General features: G+C 36.3%; 1 protein-coding gene across 1 annotated transcript in view; it reads left to right on the forward strand.

The window, feature by feature from the left end:
* The window catches only part of TRIM42 (tripartite motif containing 42), a 61432-nt gene extending 43730 nt beyond the window's left edge, over positions 1-17702 (forward strand). The window contains 1 exon segment of the mRNA XM_043993522.1: positions 17616-17702. Within this exon segment, the coding sequence (XP_043849457.1) occupies positions 17616-17702 (87 nt within the window).
* The last annotated feature ends 503 nt before the right edge of the window (positions 17703-18205 follow it).

Raw genomic sequence — 18205 nt, forward strand, 5'->3', positions numbered from 1 at the left:
ATATGTCTCTAACTTGTGCAGAAGGCTCTCCTGACAGACACTTTGCTAAAAATCCAGGTGTATGATATTTGCAACATTGACATGATCTTCCAATAATGGCAGTAATTCTGTCAGAAAATTATATTCATCTGGCATGGTGTTTTGTTTTTTTTTTTTTCTTGAATCCATGCTAGTTCTTAGGGATCCCTTTTCCCTTCTCAGTTCTCACAAAGAAAATCATTCTTCTCATTCATTAAAGATTTTTTTTTCCAGGAATCAAAGTCAAGTTCACAACACCATGGTTTGTAGCTTCTCTCCTTTTCTTTGTTTTGAAAATCAGGTCAGGGGGCAGCTAGGTGGCACAGTGGATAAAGTACCAGTCCTGAAGTCAGGAGGACCTGAGTTCAAATCCGGCCTCAGACACTGACACTTACTAGCTGTGTGACCCTGAGCAAGTCACTTAACCCTTATTGCTGCACCAAAAAAAAAAAAGAAAAGAAAAGAAAAGAAGAGAAAAGAAAAGAAAATCAGGTCAATATTTACCCTTTTTATTTTTAAGTCATATTCACCCACAGATCCTACTGCTAGATACATATATCTCCAATGAGGTCAAAGATAGAAAGTTCCCATATATACCAAAATATTGAGAACAGCACTTTTTTGTAGCAAAGTAGATGGCCATAAAATGAGGAATGATTAAATGAATTGTGGCATATAAACATAATGGAATATTGCTGCACTGTACAGTGGAAAATGTGGCAGCTATGTGGCACAGTGGATGAAGTCAGGAAGACTCATCTTCCTGAGTTCAAATCTGGCCTCAGACACTTGAGCTGTGTGACCCCAGGCAAGTCACTTAACCTCTATTTGCCTCAGTTTCCTCATCTATAAAATGAACTGGAGAAGGAAATGGCAAACCACTCCTCCAAATGGTTTCATGACATGATTTAAACAACTGAACAACAACAAAACAGTGGAAAAATCACAGGCTTAGGTACTAGAGGACCCAGGCTCAAATCATACTTCTGCTACTTATTACCTGTGTGATCTTTGTCAAGTCACTTAACTTCCCTGGTAGAATGAGATGATTAACTCCTCTTGACTGAGGGGTAATAGACTCAGAGTATAGACTAAGACTTGGACATGGACAATGCAGGACTTTGTTTTCCTTAACTATACGTGTTTATGATAGGGATGGGTTTTTTCTTGCTTTTTCAAAGGGGATGGGGCAGGAAAAAGAAAAGGCAGATTTTGTTTTAATTTAAAAAATGAGGTTAAACCAAATGGTCTCTGAGATCTTTTCTAGCTCTAGACTTGTGATCCTATTGATCTAATAAATGTAATAAATGTGTTTAATTGAACTCAAAAAGAATAAAATGGGCAGAAACATGAAAAAACAATAGACATGATGACTACAGGAATGTAAATGAAAGGAATAAAATGAAACTAAATGCTACGTAACTAAAATGAGCAAGCTTGGACCTAGAAAAGAATTGAGAAAATACATTCTTTCATTACAAAGGACTATGTGTATGTAACATTGCATATACCATGAAATAAGGTCAATGTATTGGTTAGATTTATTAATACTGATAGTAATAACACTTTCAGTTGTGTCCCATTCCTGATGACTCTATTTAGGGTTTTCTTGGCAAAGATACTGGAGTGGCTTGCCGTTTCCTTGTCCAGCTCATTTTGTGGATGAGGAAACTGAGGCAAACTGACTTAGGTGACTTGCCTGGGGTCATGCAGATGCTAAGTGTCTGAAATCAGATTTGAATTCATGAAGTTGAGTCTTTCTGACCCTTAGGCCCAGCACTTTATCCACAGTGCTATCTAACTGCCCCTAATAGTAATAATGGCTAGCATTTACATAACATTTTAAGGTTTGCAAAGTGCTTTGTGAAGATTATCTCATTTTATCCTCACAACCACCCTGATAGGTAGGTACTTTGATGACTTTGTGTAGCTCTGCCTCACTTAAATCCTGCACTAGTCAAGACATCACCCTCTTGATGCTGTTGGTCTTTTTCAAGAATAAAGGACAAACAACAACAGATGATAAAACTGAGGCACACAGAAGTTGTTACTTGCTCAGAGTTTTACCTTTTTTCTCTTTTTAAAATCTTTTTTATAAGGAAAAGTTTGCTGGTTAAGGGATGGGAGATGATGGATATGTTTGAAACTAATGTCATGTAAAAAGAAAAGATAGTAATAATATTTTAAAAGAAAAAAAGAGGAAGCACCACTGATAATCTTAAATCACATAAAATTTACTAACAAAGAGAAAATATTTTCCCTTCTCCAGTCCTGCATCCCTTCTCACCCTTCATGGTGTTTCAAAGATCAGTGGCTGTAGCTCAGCAAATATATATATGTATGTATGTATGTATCATCCAGTTCATTCAATACCTTGTGATTTATTTCAGCTGGTCCTGATAATTTGGAAACAGTTTATTGTGTTCTTTTATCATTTCCCCACAGCTCCCATTCCATCTCCTTGTCAATCATCTTTGTTCCATCCTTCCCAGTCCAGAGATCATTCTCCCTGGCAGAGAAAATAGAAGCAAATGAGGGATTGAGTAGTTCTGCCCTCCATTGTCTTTGATCACCATCCTGTCCTCCACAACCATTATTCCTTTACCTTCTTTGGACTTTTTCTAGTCTCCAAGATTACTAAATCTTAAAATCCTCTCTTACTGTCCTTTGTATTTGTCACTAGCCTCAACTCATTCTGCTTTTAAATGCTTCTGACTCTATTCATCTAGAATTCTGTAAAAATACTTTTTTATGTATTCCCTGTTATCTACCCTTGCTTCCATTTTCCATGCATGTATTTTAAAATTTTAGTTGGTCAAGGTTTCTTATTGCACCATACTTATTACCCATACTTTATTCATTTATACATATACATCAAAGGATATATATATGTGTGTGTGTGTGTGTTTTTTTTATTCTGATTGCCTTCCTGAGTATTGTCTTACTTGAATTACTTTTCCTTTCTACTCATATTTATCCTTTTGCTCATAATCATGCAATTTTGTATGATATCTGTCTTGGCAGGTATATATAGGCAGTTTTCACATCCCCTTCCATATTCATTTTAATGCCCCCTTGATTTGATTCACAAGATGCTTAGCAAATGTGTTTTTATTACCTCTTGCCAGGTATACTCTGTCTCTTCTGAAGAGCCCTTCATTCCTATGATTTAAGCTATTCTCCAGAAATCCAAATGGCATCCTCAAACACCTTTTCATCCCATTGCACAATTCCCAGATCTGCCTTTCTTTTCTCAATCTCTTATTTTCAATCAATAAAAGGGTTACAAATATTATCTGTTTTCTCCAAAGTCTTCAGGATTTTTTTCCTCTGGAATATCATAATCCTTAATGATGCTTTCTATGTTCTTTCTGGTAGTATCATTTATCCCAGCATGAAGCACCATAAATAGGTAGTGGTTATCAAGATTGACAATTCTTAGGAAGTCTCTGACTTGCCTTGGAAATATACCCCAGGAAGGCTGATAAAAAAGGACTTTAGAACAGGGTGTCCAATAAGTTGGGCTAATAAAACCAAACTCTGGCTAAACTTTAGTATTGAATTTTAAGATAAAAATTGATAAAGGCTTTGTGCTCTATAAATTCATCCCTTTATATGTTTTTGTCATTTTATCTTTTGTTGCCTTCCACACTTTTTAAAAATAGTAGGAGGAGAGTGTGTCCCTACTTAGGCTTAAATCACAGCATCCCTGGAGGCTAAATATGAAAGGCTGGCTGTTGCCAGTTCCCAAGTAGAAGTGATAGATAGGGATCTGCAAGGGAGGTCGAAATTTAGGAAAGGGAAAAGGGGTCAGCTATGATTTCTGACCTCTCCTTACCTGTGATTTTCCCACATAGCATATATGATGCTTGACACTATACGTTAGAATTCAAAAATTTGATGATAATTCCATTTTTAAAAATCATCAAAGGATATATGCTTTTATCAACATGAGGAACTCCCTAAACCAACCTTGTCAAAAGCATCTATGACCTAGATAATTTCTATAGAGTTGTTTAGAGTACAAAGATATTTAGTGACTTTTTCATTAGCAATGTCAGAAGTCAAATTTGAACCCATTTCTTCTTGACTCAGTCTAGCACTGGCTATCTGCTACCATACTGCTATCTAAACTATCTATACTATACACTATTTTATATATATATATATGTATATATATATACCCTATCTAAAAATAAAAATGGTCCATATTGTTTTGTGTTGCATAAGACAACTCTGTGGGGCAATTAATACCCTGCTTTACACTGAGGTAACTGAAACTTACCAATAGATGTGGATATTCTCCCCATCAAAGAAGATTCCAACTCAACCATGCCTGCCCGTCCTCAGTGACTCTTGTCGACGTCAGTGTATAAATTCATTTTAGGGAGTTGGTGGAATAGGGATAGAGAGAATCCTCCCAATGTGTTGGGACCTTCTCTACTTTTTCCTGACATTAAATGATTATTAGTGGAGTAACCAAACTGTTCAAGAAGCTTCAGTTGCTCTATATTATCTCTAAGATAAAATATAAATTCTCCCATTTGACCTTTAAAGCCTTTTAGAATCCCTTTATCACCTCTCTTTCCAGGCTGAATACATATTACTCATAGTCAAGAGGACATAGATCAAGAACTAGATAAACAATTTTGAAAGAATTCACAACTCTGATCAATGCAATGACCAACCACAAATCCAGAGGAGTGAGGACACTCCCTATTTCTTAACAGAGAGATACTAGACATAAGATCCATAATGACACATTTACTTTTGGACACAATTAATTAGGGAATTTGTCCAGACTTCATCATGTACAATCCCCTTGTGTTACAGATGAGGAAACTGAGGACCAGGGAGGATAAGTGGCTTGTCCAGGGGAACAGCATCACATAGGTTGTGTTAGAGCCAGAATTCAAACCCAAGCCCTTATTCTCCAGAGTCAATGGTCTTCTATACTCTACATTTCAACCAAACTGGCCTACTTGTTACATGGCATTCAATCTCTTGCTTCCATACCTTTACACAAGGTGTTCCCCATTCCATGGGTGATTAATGAACACTTACTGATTGATCAATTAATCTAATCCCTTACTATCACCATGGGAATAGCCTACCTTCTTTTTCAATTATACCTTTCTCTACCGTATTCCAAAGTGCCTTAGATATTGTATGTTGTATTTTGCACCCACCATGTTCCTTTACATTGCTCTATGAGTGATATTTTTAATTCTTCAGTCATTATTGTCTTCTGTGGAGGTTTCCAGTTCAAACTGGCTTTCAAAAGCTAATTGCTAAATTTTCAGTGTGAACATTTATACTTTGGAAATTGACAAAAGCTACAAATCAGGGCTTGATTTGTTTTGCTGATTGTCTAGCCCTAAGAAAGTAATGGAAAATGCCAATAATGCAGATTAGATTTTAAAATAAGTTTGCTTTTTTTCCCAGAAAACTAGTTGTTAAATATTTACTAGCACACCACTATCTATGACTCTTAGTCATATAAAACAACAGAATATTAGTGTTAAGAAAAAGATGGGCCTTTGTTTCTGGGAGAAATTTGGGATTATCAAAGGAATTTTATGATGTCCTAAAGGAAATCTAACCCACTTTCTTTCTACTATTTAATTCTGAGTTCAATTTGTTGTCCACTAGTATTATCTGTTCAAGATACATGTTAACAGATGAGCTCTATAGACTGTCCATCTCCTTGCATGTCATTATATTGGGAAAGGTATTCTGTATCCCCTTGGTATTTTTTTATTAGTTAGGGATCTTTTCCAGGAGGTTCCATCCACATTGTTCTAGAACTTGATGTAACCAATCAAATGTCATCTTAAAACAGAAATATTTGAAGGAGCTCACTATCCAGATGGAATGCCTCTTGAATTTGGACTCTGTTTTCAATTTCCTCCATGACAGTAATGAACACATTTGATAAGCATATTTTCCCATTATATTAATTTCCTGATATTTATATAATCAAAGTTACCTGTATTATGTTTCAAGAAATCTTTGATAATTTTTACACAGGGATGAAATCAGGTATGTACTGGAGCCCACTGAAGCTGACCTGTGAGAGTCTAATATTAAATGTTCATTGGAAGAATCTATACCTTTTTTGTTGATTATCTAGACTTAATAAAGTGATAAAAAATGTTACTAATGCAGATTAAACTTAAAAGTTCATCATGTATAACTTTTTTGGGGGGGAGGGGATGTAGGTTCTTAAACATTTACCTGCACACCTGTGAATAAGAGACAGTTTGCTGGAAGAGTCTTTAAAATTGTGTTTTGCTCTATCAGATCAAATGTTTTCATTTAGAACTATGCACCAAAAGTTACAAAACCATATTTTGACCTAGTGATATCACAATTGGGCCTGTGACCCAAAGATATCAAAAAGAGGAAAAAAAGGATCTTCATGGATAAAAATACTTCTAGCATTTTTTTGTGATAGCAAAGAACTAGAAACTAAGGGTGGGGGTCCCCATCCATTGGGAGAAAAGATAAACAAATTATAATCTATGAATATAATGGAATAATATTGTTCCATAAGAGATGATGGAAGGAACATTTTCAAAGAAACCAGGAAAGACTTATATGAGCGGATGCAGAATAAACAGAACCAGGAGAACAAATGATGTAATAAAAACAACATTGTAAAGACAAACAATTTTAAAACTTAAGAACTCTGATCAGCACAATGGCCAGCCATGATTTCAAAGGATCAATTATGATCCTCCAGACAGAGAGGGGCCCATTATACAGAACGAAACATGTATTTTGGGACTTGACTAATATGTAAACCTTCCATATTTGTTACAAGGGTTTTGTTTTTCTTTTTTTTCCAATGAAGGGAGTAGAAGAGGGGGAAAAGTTTGATACCTGAAAAAAGTAAAAATAAAATAAAATTGCACAAAAATCAAATGCTTTTAAAAAATAATCAATAACTAGTAAGCATAGTGGAATCTCATATTGAGATCTTATATTCTTTATATCTTTCAATCATGTCAAAGAAAAGATATGGCCTACTGTGAAAATACCTCTTGCAAAGCCTGCCATGCCTTGCTAATACCATATTTACCCTTTAGATGATTCTCATTTTTTTTTAATGTAAAGAAATAGGGAAGTAGGCACCCAGGTCAGTAGTAGTTTGTATTTTCTTGATCACATTTCTTCTTGATTAAAGGGCAGATTTTTTCCACATCTTTGGCATCATTCCCTGCCTCAGAAACATTGTAAATAGACCTATCAGTGCCCTCACAATTGCATTGCCTCCAGCTGGCTAATCCAGCTGTTCTTCCTATATTTGTGTTCATTAGTGCCATTTCTACATCCCCTCAAAGCACATCTAGGATTGTGATATTAAAGTCCATGTATGGTAGCTCCACTGTTTACTTGGGTATTTTACCCAGCTTTTCTTAAACTAGTTTTCCCTTCCTCTCTTATATTTTATGAGGCAATATTCTTCATAATCTTCCTTAATTTATATGCATAAGATTTTAAGCAAAAATTTATAAGTTTTGTTTATAACTCACATTTCCAAATTTTTCCCTCTCCTCAGCCCTGGAGAGCTATAACTTTTAGAAAAAAAACTTCAGCAAAACTAACCAACACAATTAGAAAAGTGTGATGGCATATGTAGTTTTCCACACCCCTGAAAAAGAGTGAGTGGAAATGCCTTCTTATATATCTTCTTTGGAACCAGTCTTGGTAATTATAAGTTCACAGATTCAATTGTTTTATTGTCATTGTTCTTTCCAATTATATTATTGTGGTCATTGTGTATGTTGTTTTCCTGGTTTTGCATCAGTTCATATATATCTTATCATGCTTTTTTGTATTTGTCATATTCATAATTTCTTATAGCATAGTAATAACATGTTACATTCATGTACCACCATTTCTTTAGCCATTTCCCATTCAATGGGCAGCTGCTTTGTTTTCAGTTCTTTGCTACTACAAAAATTGTGACTATAAATATTTTGGTGTATATAGGGCCCCTCTTTTTAGCCATTGATTTCTTTGGGGTATATATCTTATCTATAAGATTTTATAAATGAGTTTATATTCAAAATGAATGCCCTTTGGCTGCCATATAACTCTGTTTGGCAGGTAAGTCAAATGTTTACTAACTATAATGCATTTTAGGCTTTTGTTTATTTCCTTGTTATAATTGATATATATTGATTAAAATTCAGTATAAATTACTATAATCTATGTCTATGTATTTTCTTCTCAGTATCCCATTTCTCATCACCAGTAAAATTGAGTTATTCCAATTGTATGTCTCCTCTTTTTCTCATTCTTATTCTTTACTCCAGCTTTATGGTAATATTAATCTTAATCTTTTACAAGTTTGTGATGTGACTTACATAAACATCTAGTTCACAAATGACTCCCACATGAATAACAAGTTATTTCCTATTGATTTAAGTAATATCAGGTTCATTTTGTGTGATGTTATTTGGTGATCACCATGCTTTCTGATTATTTCCAATAACACCTTCTGATTTATTTCCCAAAACAAGTTTTCTGACACATAGACATAAAGCTTCTGTGTAGTCCATAAGTCTTTGGCCTCTCTCATTATTAGTTCCTTATCTATGTTTTCCAATATGTTTCTTACCATCCTCACCTATTTCCAACTTTTGTGTTGATGTTACTGAGCATCACAGTATTTTGTTATTGTTGTTGAAGAGTTTTTGTTTTGCAGTCAAGTCTGACTTCGTGACCCCATTTGGGGTTTTCTTGGCAAAGATACTGAACTGCTTTGGCATTTCCTCCTTCAGCTCATTTTTACAGATGAGGAAACTAAAGGAAACAGGGCTAAGTGACTTGCCCAGTGTTACACAGCTAATAAGTGTTTGAGATCAGATTTGAACTCAGGAAGATGTGTCTTCCTGATTCCAAGCCAGATACTCTATCCACTGTGCCACCTACCTGCCTGCATCAAAGTATATATTGCTTTCATTTGGAGGGTTTTGTGGAATTTTCTAAAGAATTTCTCTTTCTCTTCATCCTCTGCATAAGCTATAATTTTTTTCATGGTCATCTTTTTGCAAATGTTTATCAATATAATACAAACAATGCAATACAAGAACTGTACAGTGAAGAGATGTTTCTACGTAGTTTCCTTTGGATACATCCTAAAACTAATCCCTTTAGCTACCTCTCAAGGATAAGCTGTGAGACAACTTTCCATTTAGCTAAAATTTCTGTCTTTCTTCTGATTTCATTTATTATTGAGAATGTCAAGATTGACATTCTGTTCCTCTAGAAGTATGTCAAGTAGGTGGATATGAACAAAAATCTCATACTAAGACTGTCAATAGCTAAGTTAAAATTCATAGGTAATATAAACATTATGGTTCTTATTACCCACATTTCCACCACTCTGCCACTATTTATGCAGACACAAATGAGGACTACACAGGACTACAAGTCATTTTGTATTTTTCTTTTTTTCAAAGGTTGTTATGGCCAAAGAATTCATCACCAGTTAGCTACTGGTGATGAACCTTGTTACACTTAGCTAGGCTGATCCTTGGAAAGCAGACTCAATCACTTACTGGAACCACACTGAAAGTCCTAATAATAGGCAGTACCTACCAGAGTTTGGGTTCCACAAGTATAGCCTTCAAGAACCTCCCAAATCAATCCCATGCCATGATGAGTCACAGGAAGGTCTTTCAGGAGACTTAAAGAATTTAAAGAAATCATTTAAGGCCACATAATAATCAGCACCTTCTGAGGTATTGATCAAACCTTCTAAGTCAGATGTTTGTTGCTTTTTCCTATTGTGCAACAACAAGGGAAAAAAATGAAGAAATGAGTTCTTATAAAAGACCAGAGGGTGCTTGTAAACAGCTTGTTCTCTTAAGTATTTAAGACATATAATTAATCAATAAATAACATTTCTCCTGCAATTGCATTTACACAATAATTTGTACTCTCTGTGAAGGAAGGAAACTCAATCCAGCCCACCCGGTCCTGTTTCCCATTATCACAAATTATCAATGAGTGGAGTCCAAATTAATGAGGTTTTCCTGTAGCTTCATTTTTATCTGACACAACGAAATGCAATATAGATTTTTCTTTCAGAACTAATTCTTCTTGCAGTCTTTGTGATTTTATTAGCATTCCAGGGAAACAGGAATTTCCAGAGCATTTGTCATGATTTGCCTAAGTAAAGAATCGAATAGCAAATGAAAATAAGATGGGATGTTTGAATGACATTTATAAAGCTTCTTACAAATAACAACTTCAGTTCTTTCCCTTACAGTCAGGATATTTTGCCTTGGTATCAATACTGTGCAGACATTTCTGAAAACTTTTATGAAAAATGCTTCAATGAGAAGGCAGAATTGTTTTCTTTACCAAAAATTGTTATATTTCTATTACTTTTGATTTATGTAAAAGAAATGAGAAAGCACCTTTTAAATACATATATACATTATTATTATCATTATTAATCTTACACCTAGTGGTTATTTTTAAGGAATTCTCTTTGGAAAAAAAAGTTCCCTTACATTAGACAGAGAAACAACTAGGAACCATTAGGGGTTTGTCCTTAGGTTCCTAAATTAAGAGGACAGACACAGACAGCATTTTCATTGCTTTTGCAGTGAGCAAACGACTGAGCTTATGACCTACTTAGAAAGACTAACTAGATCACATGTACCACATGTAGACTCCTCCACAACTTGCCTTACCTCATACCACTGTTCCCACCACCCCTCCCATGGTGCCCTTCTTAGCAGTGGCTTCATTTTATCTTCCAATCTCCCCACCCACTTTACCACCAAAAACAACCCTAACAACAACCCTTAATTGTCCTGGGGGGCAATTGACTAATTATAGCTCTACTGGGAGACAGGCAAGGGAAACATACACTTTAACACTCAACCAAATTAGCAAGGTACACCCCAGACCTGGAAGCATGAGGTTGAACATATTTAACCGAATAAGAATTTGGTGAAGAGTCAATGCCTCTCCCATCCTAAAGACGCTAAGGAGTCCAACCCTAATTGCTCTGACATTCCTTCCATCCAGATTTCTAGAGGGCTACTTTAGGCAATAGATATGTTCCTAAAAAGTTATGGGCTTGTAGATCAAATACTGTTTTAGATGTAGTAGGGGATCTTGCTATCTAAAGGCAGTGGATGGATGCTTTTGTAAGGCTAAGATTCCTCTTGTAAAGTGAATAGTACTCTCTCTCTCTCTCTCTCTCTCTCTCTCTCTCTCTCTCACACACACACACACACACACACACACACACACACACACACACACACACACATTTCATCATCCACTCTTGATTTATCTACTTGCTAAGTTGGGCACTGTTTTGTGGTAGAAAGGGCACTGACTAGGAATAGAGAGACTTGAATTCTAGACCCAGCCCAGTTACTAGTTAATTGTTAGTGGAAAGTCACTTATTCTCTCTTTGACTCAATTGCCTCATCTGTCATATGGGAATCATCATCTCTGCCCTGCTGACCTTAGAAAAAATAAGTGTACCAGTACTTTGAAAAGTAGACCATGCTATACCCATGTAGGTATTGTTATTCCTTACTAGGTTTTCTTAAACATTGGAACTGTAATCTGTGGTTAAGTTTTCTCAGGAAGAAACAAAACAATAATTAATTGTAATCTGATTCTCTAGACAAAACTAGAATGACCTAAATGTTGGCACCTCCTTCAGATACCTAAAAACTTAAAGACAAAATAAAATGTGAGCTCTGCTGGGTAAATCTTGGGGCCAAATTCAATTTCATCTTTTTCCTCCTTAGTCATGTGCAGATAACCTCAGAATGGAAGAGGTACATTTCTTTAGTGCCTTCCTATTCCCTGAGCACAACTTCCTCATTGGTCATTAAATGAAACTCACCCCATGCTCATTCTCTGTTCTTTCAGACAAAATTCACTCTTAAATCTGTAGTGAGTAAAAAAAAAAAAAGATTTGGAGAAACAGAGTTTCTGGGTAAATTATAATCAATTTTATTAACCACAGCGAGCAAACTGTTAACAAAAAGGATTAATTGTCCTCTCAACAATCAAAGGAGAATCGAGGCCACTTCTTGATGCTTATATGCACTTTGAAGAGTGGGTGTTCCAACAGATGGCAAGCAACTCTGATTAGTTAACAATTAATGAGAAGAATGAATATTACAGTGAGAGGTGGATCTATCCTAATGAGGAGCTGGGGGGAATGTGACTTCGATTATGTCATTTACTTCTAAATTGCCCAGCCTTGAGCAATCTAATCAGAGAATTTATCCTCACCCAAACCTGAGTGGAGCACAATGGGCTTCCCCTCCTAGGTGGAGTGGGGCCCAAACAAAATTGAGGAGAAATTTAAGCTATCTCATTATCAGCAATATCTTTCAGAGACTGAACAACCTACAGGTTTCTGAAAAAATCCTGGTCCTAATTCAATAATTGATTTTTAATATAAGAGAGAAATAATAATTTCTCTCATTATACTTCTAACTATGTTCCTGTGTTACTCAAGTGAACCAACTGAGCAAGATGCATCAAGAATCCATGTAAGGGGGCAGGGAGGTGGCAAAGTGGATAAAGCACCAGCCCTGGATTCAGGAGGAAATGAGTTCAAATTGGGACTCAGACACTTGACACTAGCTGTGTGACCCTCAGGCAAGTCACTTAACCCCCATTGCCCTGCAAAAAAACAAAAACAAAAGCAAAAAAACAAGAATCTATGTAAGGTCACATTCCACTCATGAAAAAACTTCTACACTCCCATTTGTATACCATATAGCTCTTTATGATTTAACCTTAGAATTTATCCTTAATTTATCACTTCCTGGTAGCCTTTCCTGAAAATCTATCCTGACACACTCTTCATTTGACCATCTCTCTAAATCCCTCCTTACCTGACCATTCATGAAGGGCTTATATTTGAGTACTTACAACATTCTGTTTGTAAATATTCATATAATATTCCTGTATTTTAATTGTAATAAAATCTCAAGGGGGCAGCTAGGTGACACAGTGGATAGAACACCAGCCCTGGATTCAGGAGAACCTGAGTTCAAATCTGGCCTCAGACACTTAACACGTACTAGCTGTGTGACCCTGGGCAAATCACTTAACCCCAATTGCCTCACCAAAAAAAAAAGTAATAAAATCTCAAACCCTAAATCAGAGACCAAGAAAAACCTTGAATGGTATGTTTTTAAGTAGATGTGGCAAAATTTCATTGAGGCAACTAATTAATAATGATGAATGTAGTGACACTTTTCATAAAATATGAAACAGTATCTATTACTTTTAAAGACACTAAAACAGCCAATACCCACAATAGGAAAGAAGGGTTGGGAATTTTACAAATTATCATTCTGTTAGTGATTATTTGTTGTTCAGTTTTTCAGTCATGTCTGACTCTTCTTGACCCCATGGACCATAGCACACCAGGTCCTTCTATCCTCCACTATCTCTCAGAATCTGTCCAAGTTCATTTTCATTGTTTTCATGATATTATCTATCCATCTGACCCTCTGCCATTTCAATGAGTTCCATACTCTCATTATGTGGCCAAAGTATTTAAATTTAGAGCTTCAGTATTTGACCTTCCAGTAAATAGTCTGAATTAATTTCTTTAAGTATTGAGTGATTTGATCTCCTTGATGTCCAAGGGACACTCAAAGGTCTTCTCCAGCATTATAATTTGAAAGCATCAATTCTGTGGCATTCAGCTTTCTTTATAGTCCAACTTTCATAGCCATACATTGCCACTGGAAAAACTATGGCTTGGACTTTTGTCAGCAAGGTGATGTCTCTTTTTTTTAGTATGTTATCCAAATTTGCCATAGCTTTCCTTCCAAGGAGCAAGCATCTTTTAATTTCATGGCTGTAGTCACAGTCTGTAGTGATCTTTGAGCTCAAAAATATAAAATCTGATACTGCTTCCATTTCTTCTTATTTCCCAGTAATTGATGGGGCCTATTGCCAGCATCTTAGTTTTTTTGATGTTAAGCTTCAAGCCAGATTTTATACTTTACTCTTTCATCCTCATCAAGAGGCTTCCTAATTCCTCTTCACTTTCTGCCATCAGAGTGGTATTATCTGCATATTTAAGATTGTTGATGTTTCTCCTGCCAACCTTAATTCCTGCTTTTGATCCACCCAGCCTGGCATTTTGTATGATGTTTGCTGCATATAAATTAAATAAGGTGACAATATACAGCCTGGTTGTACTTTTCCAATCTTAAACTAATCCATTTTTCCATGTTAGATTCTAATTGTTGTTTCTTGGCCTGCATACAAACTCCTCAAGAGACAAGTAAGATGATCTGGTACTCCCATCTCTTTGAGGACTTGCCACATTTTGTTGTAATCCACACAGTCAAAGGCTTTAGTGTAGTCAATGAAGCAGAAGTAAAAAAATTTTTGGAGTTCCCTTGCTTTCTCCATAATCCAGAGAATCTTGGCAATTCGGTCTCTAGTTCTCTGCCTCTTTGAAAACCAATCTACTCTTCTGGTAATTCTTGGTTTACATACTGTTGAAGTCCAGCTTGCAGAATCTTAAGCATAATCTTGCTGCATGTGAAATGAGTACAAATGTTCAGTAAATTGAACATTGCTTGGTATTGTCTTTCTTTAAGATTGGGAAATAAACTGATTTTTTCCAAGCCAGTGGCCACTGTTGAGTTTTCCAAATTTGCTAGAATATTGAATATAGCATCATCTTTTAGGGTTTTAAATAGCTCATCTAAAATTCTATCACCTCCACTAGCCTTATTATTATTATCAATGGTTCCTAAAGCCAACTTGACTTCATTCTCCAGGGTGTCTGGCTCTAGATTAGATTGTTATTAAGACCAATAAACTGTTCGTATTATCTGTGGTCCTCCCCACCCCTAAAAAGGCCCTGGGTGAATACAGAATGAATCTTATCCTGGATACTTGACCAAAAAGCGTCATTTTCTCATTTTTGTTTGCTGTCCCTTATCTGGATTTGCTATAGGAAAATTTCCTAATTGTACTTAGGTTAGGGCTAATGTCTTTTGCTGTTGTTGTTCATCATGTCCAACTATTCCTGATCTCATTTGGGGTTTTCTTGACAGATACTGGAGGGGTTTGCCATTTCTTTCTCCAAATCACTTTATAGATGATGAAACTGAGGCAAAGAGAATTAAATGACTTGCCCAGGGCCGCAGAGGTAGTAAGTACCTGAGGATAGATTTGAACTTAAGAAGATAATTCAAAAAATTAAAAATAAATTTTAAAAAAGATAAGTATTTCTGACTCTAGACCCAGAACTTATGTCTAAGTTTCCCCAGATGTGAGTGAAAGGATCTCTACATTCCACAAAAGTAATCAAGGTAGCGAATACAAATTAGGTATGGGACAGGCATTATTACATCCCACAGAAAACTCACATGATGCAAAGGACAAAAAGGAACCCCATAAACATACAGACAACATATGAAGCATTCACAAAGCTCCTCATCTCTCCCCATCACCCCAAAGGGATAAATACAGGGTTGCTACTAAAGTAGCCCTTTGACATTATGGTAAGTTTTCCCACTGAGCCCACCATACCCTCTTTCAATTTAAAGCTATGGTTTAAAGTCCCTCATTTTGAGGACTGTTGAACAAATAACCTCCTTCCAACAAGTTGTATTGTCCAAATAACTCACCAATTTTCCTTTTCAAGAAGGACACTATGTGGGAACTGGGTGGGCAATCTTCTTTCTCCAAGGAGTATGCTGAATCAGGAAATACCTTTCACTCCCTAACAAGTCTAATTGCTGAACTCTCAAACTCTGAAATGCTTAAATTTGGAATTACCCAGGAAGCACTGCCCAGGAAATCTCATCTGGCTGAAAAGGGTAGATTACAGGATCATATGGCCTAGGAAATTCAAAACCTCCCCCCCCCCCCATGGTCATGTGTTGGTCTATCTCTGCAGGGTGCTTCTTCAGAAAGTCCTAGTTGCTGCCATCTGTTGAGCTGGGAACGTTCATTCTCAGGATCTTTCGTTTCAGGCCACATGAGAGCATGTATCAATTTTGCTATGTGTTTTTGCCACAATTCATCTACTGATCCTGAATGGAACGTACTGTTCATGGGCATAAATTCCTCTTTCCCTAAATGCAAATCTATTCTGCTATGATATGTAGAGAGAGGAAGAGGAAGGGAGAGGGAAAGGAGGAGAGAGAAAAAGAGGGTGGGAGAGGTGGAGAGGAGAGAAGGACAGGGATAGGGAGTTAACAAGGCACCAGGGAGCATACTTACAGTTCACAGGAAGATGCCTCTCAGATGTCTCCAAGGAGAGGTCCATGCCCTGTAATTTTACCAGGTTGACTGGGGAACTCATCAAATTTATCAGGAATTTACTACCTTGAACAATCTCTTTTATATTAGGTCAGGTAAGACAACATGGCTCAATGGATAGAGAGCCAGTTTCAAAATGTGGAAAACCTGGGCTCAAGTCCCACTTTCGACACATAAAAGATATATAACCGGGGCAGCTAGATGGCGCAGTGGATAGAGCACCGGCCCTGGAGTCAGGAGGACCTGAGTTCAAATCCGGCCTCAGACACTTAACACTTACTAGCTGTGTGACCCTGGGCAAGTTACTTAACCCCAATTGCCTCACTAAAAAAAAAAAAAAAAAAAAAAAAGATAAAAGATATATAACCCTGGGCAAGTCGCTTAAACTCTGTGTGCTCTGTACCAGAGGTATCAAATGCTCAGGCCACCTTCAGCACTCCCAAGTAAGACCAGAACCATTATTATATAGTTTAATCCCTTCTCCTGCCCCACCCTCAGCCCAATTTCTATTTGAGTTTGACCTTCTGCTATAGACAACTCTTTAACTAAAAGTTGCAGAGAAGGTCCTCACTAGTATTGGTAGAGGGACCCTATCAATGAAATAACAGCTCTAGTCCCTATCCCTATCCCTATATCTCCACCACTGTATCAACACTCATGAATAAGTAGGCTAAACTTGACTCTCAAAAGTGAATTACAAGAGTTAGGAAAATCAGATTTATTTATGTCTAAATTGAGATTACAATTCAACTATACTAGAATTTAAGTTTAGACATAATTTAATTTGAGCCTCACTGAAGTAGAATATCTTTTTTTAAAGAGAATCAAATAATCTTAACAAAAGAAAAGCAAACTGAATAATTAGTCTATAAATTTGATGATCATTTTTTTAAACTAGGCCATTAGTTAAGGTAAATACCCAGAACTATCTGGAGAGAAGTATCCTGAACAGCATGAAAGGCACACTTAACTATTTAATTACCATAGACTTTCATTTATTTTTGGATAGCAAGTTATGATTGAAATACTCCTGGACTTAGACTCTTGAGATAGGTTCGAGTCTTATCTGCACTCTAATAACAAGCTGTATGACCTTGGGCACTTCACTTTCCCAGGCCTCAGTTTCCTAATCTGCAAAGTTGGGGTGTGAGTGGGTGATAATATCTAAGATACTTTTAGCTATTTTCTCTCATTGTCTGACCTTCAAGGTTTCCCCTCGACAAAACCCTTTCTCTGAGAGCTCTATCACTTGGTTCCTCTTGTGTCATGGTTTCCTCTGTTTTTGATTTCAGGTAGTGACACCAGATGGTCGTGGGAAGTCCAGAGCAAAATGGGGACTACTGAAGAATATTCAGTCTGTCCTCCAAAAACGCTTTTGAGCTCCCAACAGCAAAGTTTAAAAGATGCACATTTTATATATTCCTCACAGCATTCCTTCTTCAGGTTGGAGTTCCTCAAAAGCTAACTCAAAGCTCTTCTAATACAAGTCTTTTAATTCACTAATTAAAAAAAAAATATGCTGAGCCATAACTTGTTAATTATCATGAAAATAAGATAAAACCAATCAATTAACAAATGTCTAAGCTCTGTAGGAGTTTGGGCTGTTGTTTATTTGTATTCACACAACATATTTTACTAAGTAATGGAAAAAGAAATGGTTTTCTGGTATCAGTTTTGCTACCAACTAGCTATATAATACTGGAACAGGTCACTTAACCTCTTTGGTACATCTTTAAAGATGAGGGGATTAGACTAAGCAATCTCTAAGGTTTCCTCCAGATCTAAGTTTTGTTATTTTAAGATTCAAGCCCAAGTGGAAATATACTGGAAGAGAACAACTTGGAGCCACATTTTCCAAACTGCAACCCATGGAACCATGTTA

The sequence above is a fragment of the Dromiciops gliroides genome, chromosome 3, assembly GCF_019393635.1.
Source record: "Dromiciops gliroides isolate mDroGli1 chromosome 3, mDroGli1.pri, whole genome shotgun sequence".
In the NCBI taxonomy this organism is placed as follows: domain Eukaryota; kingdom Metazoa; phylum Chordata; class Mammalia; order Microbiotheria; family Microbiotheriidae; genus Dromiciops; species Dromiciops gliroides.